General features: G+C 34.8%; 1 protein-coding gene across 10 annotated transcripts in view; it reads left to right on the forward strand.

Moving 5' to 3' along the window:
* The window catches only part of ANKS1B (ankyrin repeat and sterile alpha motif domain containing 1B), a 444131-nt gene that overhangs the window by 239179 nt on the left and 189518 nt on the right, over positions 1–15434 (forward strand). For 8 of the 10 annotated variants that reach the window (XM_035336443.1, XM_035336434.1, XM_035336452.1 and 5 more), the window contains one exon: positions 2070–2176. In XM_035336443.1, coding sequence (XP_035192334.1) covers positions 2070–2176 — 107 coding nt within the window. Of the gene's footprint in view, positions 1–1685; positions 2177–15434 lie in introns of those variants that run through there. The other 2 variants (XM_035336497.1, XM_035336506.1) reach the window with 1 other exon arrangement.

Here is a 15434-nt window from a genome sequence, read left to right on the forward strand (position 1 = left end):
TGCTGAGCCTTCTGTATACATATATATGTATACAGAAGGCTCAGCAGGAGATGGTCAACCTATATATATATATATAATATATAGAGAGAGAGCCCCAATGAACCTTTCGTTCTTCATGTATTAACATAACATATTAAATTAGTAGACCTGAAGTAATGTGAACTCCCACAACAGACCTGGGCTAGGCAACTTTCCAACCTCATAAAAGATCTTCTATAGCTCAGCTAAAGTTACTCTAAAAAATCATTATGGAATTCAGTTTGCTTAAATTGTTCCACAAATCCAAGCAGCAATATCGGACAGTGAAAGGTCATCCAATTTTAGTCCAAGGACTAGTCAGGTTGCTGTTGAAACTCTTACAATATTGTTAATTTTAAATATCTACCTCAGTTTAGAATTGTTTCTGCTACTGCTCGTGAAGCCTCCACATATCACTTGCAAAAAAAATGTATTATAACCTGTTGGTTGGAATGTAAGTTTGGATTTTTATGAAACATTTTCCTGCTTAATGTGATAAATTCCAAATGATGCCCTTGACAGATAGATATCTGTAATTATCTTATGTCTAGATTTAAATTCCTCTTTGGAGCTGGTCAATGCTTGAGGTTCACAGTGGGTAAGAAAAACAATGAAAAGTTCCACTGGATTTCTTAGAATTGTATCCTGAATATATTCATTTACTGTCTCTAACCTTTGAGCCTGTTATGAAAAAGAAAGTTTAATAAACTTTTCCTCTCATAAAAAGGTGTAAAATGTTTCTGTTTGAGAAGCCATCTCAAAAATGGAACATTGATGTAAAATCCATCTTGAAATATTCAGTTTCTCGTGCAGAAAATGAATTTTGCTTTAGTTTTAAATTCGCTATTTCTTATGGATTTTTTTCCAGCTATAGTTGCTAAAGTATACAGACTCATTATAAATTATGCATATCTTCTATGTCTGCCTGCTATCATTCATATTTCTGTAAGAAAAGTATATATACTTAAAATTTTATTTAGTAAAAATATTCTTTAATTATTCATTAGAAATGGTGACCTTTTCAAGTTGAATTATTATATGTTGGCATGAAGGTTTTATTGTGTCTTATAGTATTTTACAGTTGAAGAAATCATGCAGCTAATTTAATTACTTGGACTAAAATTGTTGTGCAGTTTATGTCTTTTGCTGTACAACAGGAGAAAAACTGTGAAATGTATTCATTATTGATTCTTTAAAGGGTTTTGCTCTTATATAAGCAGAAATGCAGACCACTACCTATGTTGCATTAAAAGGGGAAAAGGGAATAACTGTGCCATAGGCTATGGTTTATGTATTGCCTTTCCTAATGCCTTGTGAAGCGTAAAAATCTACAACAAACATATATGTAAAGTGTAACTGGTATGAAGATTCTATTCAGATTTAAGTGCTCTAGGTTGCTTTTGAATCTTGCTATTTTCTGCATTTGTTTTGACTGCTCTCATCATTCAAGATTGACGCTTGGATGGGTGTGTAGGAGGAAGCAGCAGCAGCAGGCTTACAGCTTGCAGACAAAAAAAAAAATCTGCCTTATCTGATGGCTATTATTGAAAATGCGAGGTGTAGCCTAGGCTGGGTAATGAAGGGGAGCGAGCGAGGGGGAGCAAGAAGCATGGAGCTGCATACTGATGAGTGTAGGAGTACTTGATAAAAAGAATTCTTGCTGCTGGCAGTGCATTGCTCATTGTGGAGTATTCCAACAATCACATATAACGGAGAGCAGCTTAGCTGACAGCTTGATATGCTTTTTTTTTTTTTGCCTTTTTTTTTTTTTTTTTTTTCCTGTATGACGTACTGGTCTGTAGTAAAGATTAATAACTAAGAAATGTAGAGCTAGGATCAGATCTTACGGTATATGCTACCCTGTAAACTATGTTTTACTTCTGACTTTTCTGCTTGCTGAAAACATTAATCTGTCAAGCTGGCGGGCTCCTTTGATACCAACTTTCCCAGGAACACAATGTGGCAATGCCACCTCTCAGCCCAGGACTACCGCTATTATCCAGTGGATGGTTATTCGTTGCTTAAACGCCTCCCTCTTCACCCTCCTACAGGACCCCGATGCCCTGTCCAGACAGTGGGACAATGGTTGGAAAATATTGGGCTACCTCAGTATGAAAACCACTTGCTGGCTAATGGATTTGACAATGTTCAATTTATGGTAAGAAATCTTCTGTGCATAGCTGTGTATATACACTGTAGCTGCCTTTTTTGTCTGTGTCTTATGTGATCATAAAAACCTTAGAGCTATTCTGCATTGCACTAAGAAGATCTGTGTAGTGTTTCACTTTTCTGTGTCTAGCTAAATTAATATCTAAACTGTCCTAGCATAAACTTCCAAATTATACACATTACAAAATATTCTAGACAGAAATATGGTAAAAGAAAAACTGCATATTAAGTTTTTTTCTCTCCCTCATCAATCCTCAGGTTAAAAAAGAAAAATGCACTGTTCTTTTAATCCACTGCAGGAGGCAATTTCACAATATTTAAAGCTGTAAGCACCCCTGTCTGCAATACCTCACATATTATTACTTTTATTTAAACATTAACATCATCATCACAATAATTAAATAGCATGCAATGCCGTTCTTGCATTGAGAGGTATTTTAATAGCAGATAATTACTTAATAATATTCACTCTCTTTGCAAGTGATTCTGGATGTCTCAGTTAAATGTTTTTGCATCTTAGACAATCAGGCTGTGGGATTCACTTGTTGAAACTTATGCCCTGTGTGGAAAAGTAATGCATTCCTCTTAATAGTTCAATTTTTCAGTTTTAACTCTCAGTATTTATCAGGAACAAATGAATGAAATAAATTTTGCATACTTCAGAATTTACAGTATTAACATGAGGTATTAAGTAACTGTCCGACAAACTTCCCATTGAAATGAATATTCACAGTAAAGAAAGAAGCTTACTTATAAGATTATTATATAATCACATTCTACCTGCTTTGGTATTCCCATTACTTCTAGCTCCTGCAAAAATCCCGAACACATTTCTTTTAAGTATCAGATCTTAAAATATTATTAATCACCTCTTATTTACAATATTTTTAGTAACAGTGTATGTCTTGGAACAGTTCTAACTTTTTACAGCTCGCACCTGGAGTATAAGAAACAGAAGTGAAACAATATGAACATTATGACTATTGAATCATCTTATGAGTTGCAGTTTTCCTATTTAATTTCTTTTGCCAAATCACTATATAGTTATGAGTTACCAAACAGAAAATTAAGGCATACATGTATGCTATTTCCCCATTATAATAGTGTAGAGATTTCTTCCTGTTTTTACATGGCTGCCCTCTGATCTTTTGCTTATATCAATATAAATCCTTAGAATCTTTTCCTTTAAATATTCTTGAAACAACATACCAAGGGTGTGCTGTCAGCCCTGCAAAGTTAAATAAAAATAAAAATAAAAAATAGTCTAAAATGCATTTCAAGACAGTTTCCCAAAATGTATAAATTCTTGTATATATTGTAGCATTAGTTACATAAGTAGGTGATCATTTAGTCTTAAAGAGACTACAGAAGGAAATTGTTCACAAGAGGCTGTAGGTGGCATAACAAATTCAGAGGGTTACACCTACCACAGGTAAATGATGAACACCCAAGGAGCTAAAAGAAACTGCCTTGGAGAGCATCCCAGTCATTCCCTGGCTGTGGAGGGACCCCAGCCACATTCTGTGGGAATTTATGACTTGCATTTCCTAAGTTTCGTATTGGTACAGTTTTGTAAATATACAAATTCTGAGAGTCTAGTATTCAATACTAAAATCAAACTTTTCAGATACAGGGCAGATGAAGTTCTGTCTGTACACGTGTGTGCTAGCTGATGTTTTCCAATCATTTTAAATTAATTATTTTCTTAAGTATACATTGCAGGTAAAATACACAGCTACTCAATTGTAATTGTGGTAGCGTGCATATATGAGTGGAAGATTAGACTCGTAAATACAATGATTATGCAAAAAGCTGGAAAAATGTCTAGTTATACAAATAAATAATTTCAGTAATTTAATAGTTACTAATGTATTAATTTCACACTATTTATCATGCTGTTGCATGTTTCAATTTTTGTTTGTATCAGAAATTGAGTATTTCCATTATTATATTGGAAGTAAAATGAACAGAAAATTCCAATTTCTTTTATATTATTCTTTTGGATATGTCAGCATTATGTAATGGAAATCTCTCCTGAAAAATTTAAGAGTTTGTTAAGATATTTTCCATCCTAGAAAAAATGTTAATAAGAAAATTAAACTTGGAAGATATATAAGGAAACGAGAAAGGGAAAGACCTGCTATGGCAATACAAAAATTCAGATTTCTCCAAACTTAAATGTGTTGTAGTCTTCTTTAATATAAGAGAAATGGTTTGCCTTTATTAAGCTTTATAAGCTTATTAAGTGTTTTCGATGGGTTAGCTGCTTCACTTCAAACAACTCTAATACTTCAATGCAGTAAAAATCAGACATATTTGTTCTTCATTCTGTACCATATTCCTGCTTTTGTTTTTCTGGAAGCACATTCTGACCTGCATTTATTCATTCTGTTGCCTAAGCAACAACCATCACACTCCTATTAAGTATGATTTAGTAGTACAGGTCTTTCTAGATGTTCAGAACAGGAGAGGGGATATCACAACAATATAATTAATGTCCATGTAATAACATACATCTGAGAACAAATATATTTTATTTATACAACTCTCAATGGCAAAATTATACTAATTAAATTAACATTCTAATATAAAGGTGTTTTTCAGATAAAAGGATTTCATGGTTAATCATTCATTAAATCATAGAAATTAACTCCTTATGTTTACTCACCCTCAGGCATTTGGAAAGTTATTCACTAAACTGTGCTTAGAATTAGGAAGATTTGTTAATGCTACCGCAGTGTGTGGACTTTATAGGAAGAAACAGCCTGGTTGCTATTAACCTGAAAGTATGGATAGTTTTGCTTTAGTTCATCAATATTTATGTTTTTAAAATATGTTTAAACATAGTATTAAAATCTTAGTTGTGTTTTCCTTAACTACTCTATTTGCATTTACAGAATATTTGCGCACATAGCAAGTTGCAGTTCCTACCTACTATTATTGTCGTGCAGGAATGACACTTGCATAACATTTAGTAGGCCTGAGGCAGATTCAGTTCCAAGTCTCGGTTCATGTATGCTTATAGGAATAGAATCGTACTTGAATATATATATATGCAATCATTATTAACTTCGACATTCTGTTGTGTAATAGGCTGCAGTGTCCTTCAGATGTAAAAACTTGTCATGACTTTGTGCAGGGATAGGCTATATTTGAAGATGCAGATGATACTGCGGTGTTCATAATGTAAATATTACTTTGCAGTTAAACTAATTCTAAAGCACAGGAAAACAATTAGATCAGTCTTAAATTGTAGTATATAAGCTAGATATAAACCATGAGGAAACCTAATGAATCACAGAACATCTTTCTGATGCATAGGCCCCATGGAAATCCCTGGGGCAAGTTATAATCTCTATGCAGACTTGCAGGCCTATGTAACTTAGTCTGCTGAGAAAAAAGTTGAATTGCAGAGGAACAGATGAAAATATACAAATGCGTGATGTCACTAAATCCTTCAGTGCAGCTTTCTACAACTTTGGAATTTCATCAAAGACTCCATTCTGGATTCACAGAGATAAAAGCAGTTCAATCAAATCACTGGCCAGTGGGGACTAGTCCTGATTAAAGACTTCATATGACTGTCTATTTATAGGTTGTTCTAATCATTTAAGATATTCTGAAATTTTATCACTTGCTTAATATTGCAATTTGATGAAGATAATCTCTCTTAAAAAGATCTTTAAAACACTGAGTGAAAATGAGTCCAGAAACCATTTATGATGAGTTAACATAAAAGTATGAAGCACTAGATTATGTTTTTTGTTGTTTATTTGTTTTTGACATTCCATAATATTGTTCACTAATAACAGTTAATATGTGAATTGGCTTTGTACACTAGACTGTCTTTAACTCTGCTGTGGATTTATAAACATGCACCTTTACCCCTCCAAGTACTTCAATGGCTTGCATTGCCTGAGGATCTACATATTGCCTAAATAATTTTAAAATTCTCTCTCTTTCACAGTTAGGAATCTGAGGCATAGAGTGACTGTAGGACAGAATTTAAAACTGCTTAAAACTCTGAGATGAGGAACTACATCTTGAAATATCTGCTAACATAATGTTTAACAGATCAATTCAGTTGCTTAAACATAGGTATCTAGTACCAGCTGAGATACTGTAGGGAATCCAGGAGTTTCCAGACAGGGCTGACAGATATTACTGTCATGAAAACCGGAGACAGGCCAGCCCTTCATGATTAACAGCTGGAGTGCCACACCACTGAGCATCTGAGGTGGTTCTAGAGTCCTGATGCTTATGCAGCTGAAACGAATCATAAATGTTCTAGGCCACACAGAGCTCATGACATGTATAGGAACTCAAAACAGATATCTTGATTTTCCATGTAGTATTTTTGGTGCATATGCATTTATTTTCCTTCTAACTATTTTCTATTTATACTTATAAATATAGTATTGCTATTCATCCTGTGAACTAACCTGCACAAGTATTTACCCATTTTCGCAATGCTAGGCATGGACTACCTTTTCAATTCTCCTTGGCTGCCTGTTTTGAATTTAGTTTTGAGTGAAGTTTTGACTTTTCTTCTCCCTTACTCTGTCTCTCTCTCTCTCTTTCTCTTTCCCTCTCTCCCTCTCTCTCTCTCTCTTTCTTTTTCTTTATTTATTTTTACTAGGTCTGGAGGTTTATTAGTCAGCCAAAGTTTATCTGCAGTCTATCCTCAGGTCTCATTCCTGGGATTTGCTGTCCTGGAATACCCAGTAATTCTTGCCTTTAATCTCTGTAGAGGATTTAAACTCTGTATCAAGTATCGATGCAATTTTATTTCTTTACAGAGATATGCACCCAAACAAAATTCTCTATATGCACTGGCCCTGAGTCTTGCACTTGTAGAGACCACTACATCTTTTGTCCAAAAATACCCAGTGCAGAGATTGATGATTTGAGCATGAGTTGAAAGCTTGAAAGAGTGTCAGTCTGCCAACATCTTTCTTAAATTAGCCATGCTGTAGATAATGAAAAAAAAGGCCAATGTTTGACAAGGGTGCTAGTCTGTAGTGATTTTGGTGACTTTCAGCTGACTGACCTTTGCAACATCCAGGCTCTGAGCTCTCCAGGTCCACAATGGCTACTACAGGGACTGATCAGGGCAGTCATGAATCATCTGAAGCACAAGAACATTCAGAGTCTTGTCTATGTGTAAGTAGCCAGAGTTGATGAACTGTTGAAGGCAACCTTAAAACTCACAGTCAGTAATATGCAGCAAGCCATGTTTTTAGCAGAGCAGAAAGAATACAAGTCCCACTGATTCTAGAATAAGCTGTGGTTTTGTATATATCTGGTAAAATCTCAGAGTATATACCCGGAACCGTAAATTTCAGTCTTGTCACCTGAACCTCACTTGTAAACCCCAGGACTTGCTTTTAGTTTCACAGTAGATCTACGGACCTTGGCCCTAACTTTGGAGCTCCTCTCAGTGTCAGTGTGGCCTTGGTTTTTACCCTGAGCCAAGTACCTATTTGTCAGTCTATACTCTTCCTAGTCTTCCTCTCCTTCACCTTGGTAACCTTTTATGACTGTGAATCCTGAGGCAGGCCAACTCACTCCTTAGTCCAACTTGTTAGTTAAATGTGGAGTGGGGCAGAGTTTAGGTTTATTGAGGCAGTCTGTAGATGTTTAGTACTCAGTTGTCCACCTATTGGAATCACTTGAGTTGTTTGGGACATCTGAAATATATGGAATATATTTCAGGAATATATGTTACAGAATCTATGGGGAACCCCTACCCATCTGGAGCTTCATTTGGATTCCAGGCAATGTACATTACAGCACTTCAAATGTCTAGATTCTTAATTGTGGACTACTACTTGAAGCACCTAGTCATCTATTAACGCGAAGGGAGCATAAAGTGTAATTAGCTGACTGGCTAACTATTAGGGTACTTATTTTACAACACGTTAAAACAGATTCATCTGGTCAGCTGAATCTCTCTCCTGGTTCTATTTATTTATTTATTTATTTATTTATTTATTTATCAGTAACTATCCTGTAGATGGAAAAAATTAAATGGCTTAGTCTGGGCTAGAATATACCCAGTGTTCACAAAAAAAAAAAAAAAAAAAAAAAAAAAAAAAGTATTTTTATTAAAGTTTTTTGTTTGTTTGTTTTTTCTCCCCCCTCTGAACATCCATCCCAGAGGCCTGAAGTTCTTTTTCATCCTAGTAGAGATTCTTATTATAAGACCTGCAAAGTTGAGCTCAGGTACATGCCAGAGATGAAGACTGTGCATCTCTTTCTGCAACAGCAGCAGGTCTAACAAATAATCCAATTCAGTGTGCTCCAGTTAATGCTTCTGACCTGGCATTCCTCAAGCTAGTCAAGGGGCAGAAGAGTTTGTTAATATACTTCCCAGTATCACATGCAAATATAAGCTTGTGCTGTCTTTCTATCTTGAGGGAACCTCAAACCATTCTTCATCATCCTATGTGAGTTCATACAGATAAAAGATCTGGGGCACCAGTGCTCATTCTGATTTTCCCTAAGAGAAAGGGAATTTAGAGGGATCTGTTGCATGTTTATATATAAATATTTATGGTGCCTGAGTGTCTATGTGTGTGTAAAAAACACAAGAACTGTAGGTTGGATCCTGCACTTGACAAATGACCTTATGAAAGATTTGGCAATAATGATTGTTCACCAGAAGAAAGAAAAACAAGGCAGAATTTTTAACATTTTTGACAGAATTTATGTCAAATGGAAAACTAATTCATAAGGAGCCCATCTCCAAACAGACTGTTGTCTTCATTAAGACATCCTGGATATGGTGGATTCCTGGAGAGTTAGAAGGAATATTTTTCATCTAAACCTGTATCAACAGTTGTATCTTAACTTTATGTTCATCTACCTCTCTGCTAAGTTCTGCTAAGTTAACCTTTAGATGAAGGTTTGTTTGGCTGTTCTAGAATATTTGGCCATCTGTATTTAAATGTTTTTTTCACACAAGGTTGTAAATACAAGGCACACATACTGTACACTGGGTAGGACACCCAGGTGCCAGTATATGTAGTGGAATGTCCTTCCACCCACCTCTGCCATTCAAGTTAGTGACATGCAGTCTATGTGTCTCTTTGGGAATCTCACTGCAACAGTTTGAGAGGCAAGAGCTTGTCCAATGTACATATCAATGCACCGGGCTCAGTCTTACCCACATTAAGAAAAGAGGGTCCAACTTTCCATAGAGACTTTGAAAAATATTGAATGTACTTTCACCACTAAAAATGACATTATTTCATAGTACATATCTGCAAGTACAGTACTTAAGGGCTGGAATTTGTCCCATCTGTTCTAACAATATGTTAAATGTTAATGTTAAATGTTGTGCTTGAGCTAAAAGCCTGCCTTGTGCAGAAACAGACCTTCTTCTCAGTGTACAAACACTGATGAACCCTAAAAAGAGTATTCTGAGACTACACATGTAAGGAATTTTCTATTGGCCCTAAATAGAAGTTTATGAGAAACTAGTCGAATATATTTCATCTGAAAATTTGGTTGATAAAACAGCTGAAAATTCTAAACATGTTATAATGAAGCACGATATTTAATAACTCATAAAGTAAGAGATATCATGCTGATACAATGTTCTTGCTATTTATTTATTTAAGGCCAAAACCTTTCCAGATGATTTTGCTACCAAAAAGGACAATGGTAAAACTTCAAGAATTAGAAATGTTTGTATAACAATTATATGTATAATGCTATTCTTAATAAATTATGAAAGATATGGAAAACATGACAATATGAAAAGGTAATTAAAAGAAAAAGAAAGTTTAAATGTTAAAATAGGAGAAAGTCTAAGATCTTTTACTCTTCAGATGAAAAAACTGAAGATTCGAAATATAATCGGTTTGTTTACATTTGCATGTTTACATAATAATATTTACATTATAAATAATGGAAAGCTTTACCATCAAGGACAATGGTAGACTTAAAACCAGTAGCCTATATGTAGAATAAAGGTACAGTTTGCTCTTAGTTATTTTATCTGGAAATACTTCATAATGCTAAAATAAATTATACAAAGAAAGACATTAAATAAGGAACAAAATATACAGTGTTTTATAATACCACTTTAGAAAAATAGTCCGACTATAAACAAATAAATGGAGTCTAGACCAATAGGTAAACTAAACTCAAACAATGACAGACTTCCCTGACGAAGTTAAATGTTTGAAGGAAACAGCAGTACAGAGGATCTTGATTACAGATAATTACATTGTGTGATTCTGGAGGAGTTACCAGGGAAAGATTAACGGGTACTAACAGGTAACTGGAAATAGGTATAAGATTCTTGGACATGTTATTCTTTATGAAAGAATACTGGGTGATGTAGAAAAAGCTCAGGCATTTATGCAGATGAAAAAAAAAACAACAAAGTAACAAAACAGAAATTGTATCTAAAATAAAGACAAGACAGAACACATCATGAAGTAATAGGTAAATAACCAAAATACAATAAGGAGAAAAATTAGTAGAGAGAAAATGAACTTACATTAACTATGTTAGTAAAATGCATTCTGAAAAAAAACTTTGATAAATATACTATAGCTAAAAGGAATATTAAAAAAGTTATGACCACTGTTAGATAAGAGTCATTTTTGTCTTAGTGTAAAGAAAAAAGTACAATATTAGTGAAATACAGTATTAATGAAAGCCACTGAGATTTTTTTTTTGGGGGGGGAGGGGATGAGGTGGAAGGAGAGAGAATGATGATACTACAAGCTAAAATAGCATTTTGTTAATTAATATATGTGAATAATCTAGGTTAGTGACGTTTGATTAAGAGTCTTAAGAAACTAAAGAGGAAATATGAAATCCTTTAATAATCACATTTGAGAACTCCTGGAGAATGAATGATTTAGTAGAGGATGAATAAAATACAAATAGAGTTGCAATATGTATTTCAGGTCACAGGATTCATCCTAAATAAGGATTTCCATTCTTGACCTGTGTATTCATCCTTTCACCATACAACTATTCAAGAAGGAAATGGATGGTAGCAACAGATAGCTACTGTCATCAACTGACTCTGGTGAGGAGAAAAAGAGGAATTGAATAGAATGTGGCAATGGGATGTAGAAAGGTGAAAATACATTCAAATGAATTAACTCTGTTCTTAAGAGATAATCAAATTATTTCACAGAATCACAGAATTTTCTAGGTTGGAAGAGACCTCAAGATCATCAAGTCCAACCTCTGACCTAACACTAACAGTCCCCACTAAACCATATCCCTAAGCTCTACATCTAAACGTCTTTTAAAGACCTCCAGGGATGGTGACTCCACCACTTCCCTGGGCAGCCCGTTCCAATGTCTAACAACCCTTTCGGTAAAGAAGTTCTTCCTAACATCCAACCCAAAACCTTTAAGAGAAAGCAGTAAAGGCAAAAAATTTATTGTACCCCTCAGCAAGTAGATTAGAATTTTTCCTTACATCAAAAACAATTAAGATTTCAACAAAGGCAGGCTTAATTTTGCTAGTAAAACTACAGTCACTTTTTAAAAGCTGTTCTAAAGTGATGTACCAGAATTGCCATGCAAGCAACCCCCTGGTATAGAGTTCACCTTACCACTTTAAATTTCCTGGGCAACCAAAATTCCCTTCAGTTTAGAGATCTTCCATTTTCCTACACATCGGTGAAAATGATTCCTTCTCCTATATCCCATGCCCATATATTTTTTAATGGTACCAACTCCCCAGCATCAGTTTTAATCTTCATACTGACAAATGCAATGAAGCCCGTGAAGCCCTTATCAGCATGCTGCTACCTGTTCTGACTGCTTAACACAGTCCATGCTGTCCATTCTGCTTGATCTCACACACACATGCACACACACATGAACACACATTACAAAAAAAGAGCCCTAAGGTGAAAAATTACATATGTTCAGATATACAGAACCAGGGAGTTACTTGTGAAACCTCAGTTTGTCCTTCACATTCATGTGCCTTAGGATACAGTCTTCAATTACAGGCTTATCTACTTTTTTTCTGTACCCTCAGAATTCCTGCTGCTCATTGTACTGAGACATGAACATGCACAAGCACGCATTTCAAAGAACTAACTTTTAACAGTAAAACCTATATTTATTTTTCTGCTGTTGCATGGCCTAATGATTTTATGACCTTAGTCCAATGTTTTTTTAAAACTATGAAACCCCAAAGTGCCTTCTCTTCTCATTCAGCAGTGATATACATGTGGCTAGTATTGATCATCTGGAACATCAGAATTGTGTTATCACTTTTAAGTGTTTCTACATCCAAATACACATCTTGTTTTGGGAAGTAATGGTTGCATTTTAGTAAATGGGTTATGAAGAGTTAGCAAAGATAAAAGGGTAACACTTCCAAAGATACCTTGTTTCAGACAATTAAAAATTAGTATCTTCAGTTAGAAACACTTTTGTCACAATTCTTCAGAAACTAAGCACTGTGCATCAGAGGCCACCCCCAAAAGGTTTGTCCAAGTGTTTTACGTGGATCTAAACACAGATTCATTTCTAAGGAAATAAGGTGTTTTTGACTTTTAAAGGGAAAAAAAGATATATTGTTCAGCTGCTGAAAGTCAGGTAAAGGTGTACTGCTGACAAAGCATACTGCCTTTCCTTTTCTATGATTGTATGCTACAGAAGCATAACTGATTAACAACAGACTTAAACTCATCATAAGTACAATATTACACAATGAAATCCATATTGATCTTTTCCTTAGTCCACTTCTGACTGAAATGTATTTTCAGGAAACAAGTAATACAAATGCTATTTTATTCCCCAAATGCTATTTTATTCCCCAAATAATTTACTTCTGTTGACTTTCAAACACTACATTAAACATTTCAAACACTTTATTCACTGTGGAACATAACCATATTCTGTATCTTTTGCATTCTCATTAAGCTTAAATTACTGTGAATATAGGGTAAAATTTCCGTGCAACAATAAACTGTATTTGTTTTAGACTGGCTGCCCTGAAACTGATGGTAAATACACTTATGCATACAATCCATGATTTACTTGAAATCTCGTTTCAGGCTTTTGTTAGTATTATCTTATGAAGTACTTTATTAAATTACTGGAAACTGATAATTTAAAAACATAACTAATGTGAACACCAATAGGCTAAATTTGCAAAAACTACCATGCCCGCTCTAGGTTTGTGTTGCAAGTCTTTGACAGATTATTAGAAAATTTTTGATCCAAAGACCAGATCAAGATGCAAGTTTTGAAGTATCAAAGCCAAAGTAAAGTATTTACCCAGTTGGCAGATATGGAGGGATAAGGTTACTGAGGATATGAGTGCTAATGATTACTTGAAATATTAATAACTGGAATACCAGGAGTAAGAGTATACTGGATAAGCACCTATCAAATGACCTTTCTGGTATGAAGCCAAAAAAGTATTTTCACTGACTCCCTAGATAGCAGCCAGGAACTGGTTAAGAATGGCCCTCTCTGTGCACAATCCCCCTTTGCAATTCGGAAGAGGGGGAAAAAATCTGCATCTTACTCACTGGAATCTTATATCTCACACAAATACAAATATCAAATATCAAATATACAAAAAAAAAAAAATAGCCATTCAGCTGGTTACAGCTCTTAAATTTTCTTAAATGATTAATAGCTTCAATTCTTCAGTAGCCACACTAACAGCTTTTTCACTGCTTCAGGTATGCTCTCTCAAAACAATAGCTCCCTTTCAAACACATAGAAAGCCTACATTTTTAAGATGGCATTTATAAAAAATAATAGTTCTTAGCTGCTATACTGCATTAAGATAAAAAATTGCACAATACTGGGTTGTTTTTTAGCCTTGATCCATTTTTAAATATAGTATGAATATTATAGTCGTTAGCTTCTCTGAACTCCCTAGGCATCCCTCTTGTTGCCAGAAAGGAATTATAAATTGACAATGCAAGTGATTTTATTTCATTTTCCTTCTCTCTTGGAATTTGGAAATGTGTCTATTCTATCCATGATGTTTTTTTATTTCCTGATGTTCAGATTTTTAACGTACTTGTTTCATTGCCTGTAGATATAGTAAGTCTTCATTTTCTACCCAGAAAAATAACTTTATACAGCAAGAGTAAAGTATTATGCCACAGAACCCAGATACAAACAAATCTTTACTTCCCTGCAATTACAGGCTTTTTGACTGCAAATTCTGCTATTCCTGTTGTATGGTTTGATTTCTCTCTGTCCCTAACTGTGCTATGTATTTAATAGCATTTTGCTTCATGTATATATTTATTTAAAATGCCTGCTGATTTTCTTTCTTCTTGGACGATAAGAAATGGAGACTCAAGGGAAAAGGGAATAAAGAAAACACTTTATTGCACAAGCTAAATAAATGTGGTCTATAGAGAATGTACAGGACAATATGTCTGAGGATCTTTTCTGAGGTCAGCCTTTGATTTGTTTTATGAGTCTGAGGAAGCTGCTTCTCCATTCCCTTAATTATCTGCCTATGATATTATGTAATATTAATGGCCCACAAATATGAAATCAAGAGAGGATCCTGGCATAGAAATATCTGTATATTAAGAGCTATCTTGTCATCAACTACTTGTGTCTGTCCTTAGACAATAAAGGTATATGTAGTTAGAAAGCACAGTTTCTTAGGAGGGTGCCAGAGTTAACCAGATCACCTGAGGAATCTCACTGAGTACTGTCAATTAAGTTCTTAATAAATTCAGTGACAATGATTGGACTCATGTTAAAAATATTGCATGAAAACAAAATGAGTATTTAATACTTAATAATATTTTTATGCCCCAAACAAAATAAATCAGGAACATTTTCTGTGCATGAGCTAACTATACATAATTTATAATTACTTTAATCTTGAATTCACACATTTTATTGCTTCTGTAAGCCAAAGTCATGGCAGAAACTGTCTCAGCATTCCTCTTGTCTCTCCTGTAGAAACTTGGGTACCATTCTTCCAATTTATTTCCAAGATAGTCAGATATGTCTCTTACTTCCAAAAAATGCATGTGTTTGTGAGCTCTCTCCTTGCCATGATATTCCTTCAGGATGGACTCGTGCTCTCCATCTCTTCTCTTCCCCCATTTCCTCTTTACTCAGTAGAAATTACTGTGTGTCCTTTTTGTCTCCAAATCCAAGAAGGAAGGAAAGAAAGGAGTGGGGACAGAGGGAGAAAGAGAGGAGAGGAGAGGAGAGGAGAGGAGAGGAGAGGAGAGGAGAGGAGAGGAGAGGAGAGGATCCGC

This window comes from Oxyura jamaicensis, chromosome 1, assembly GCF_011077185.1.
Source record: "Oxyura jamaicensis isolate SHBP4307 breed ruddy duck chromosome 1, BPBGC_Ojam_1.0, whole genome shotgun sequence".
NCBI lineage: Eukaryota > Metazoa > Chordata > Aves > Anseriformes > Anatidae > Oxyura > Oxyura jamaicensis.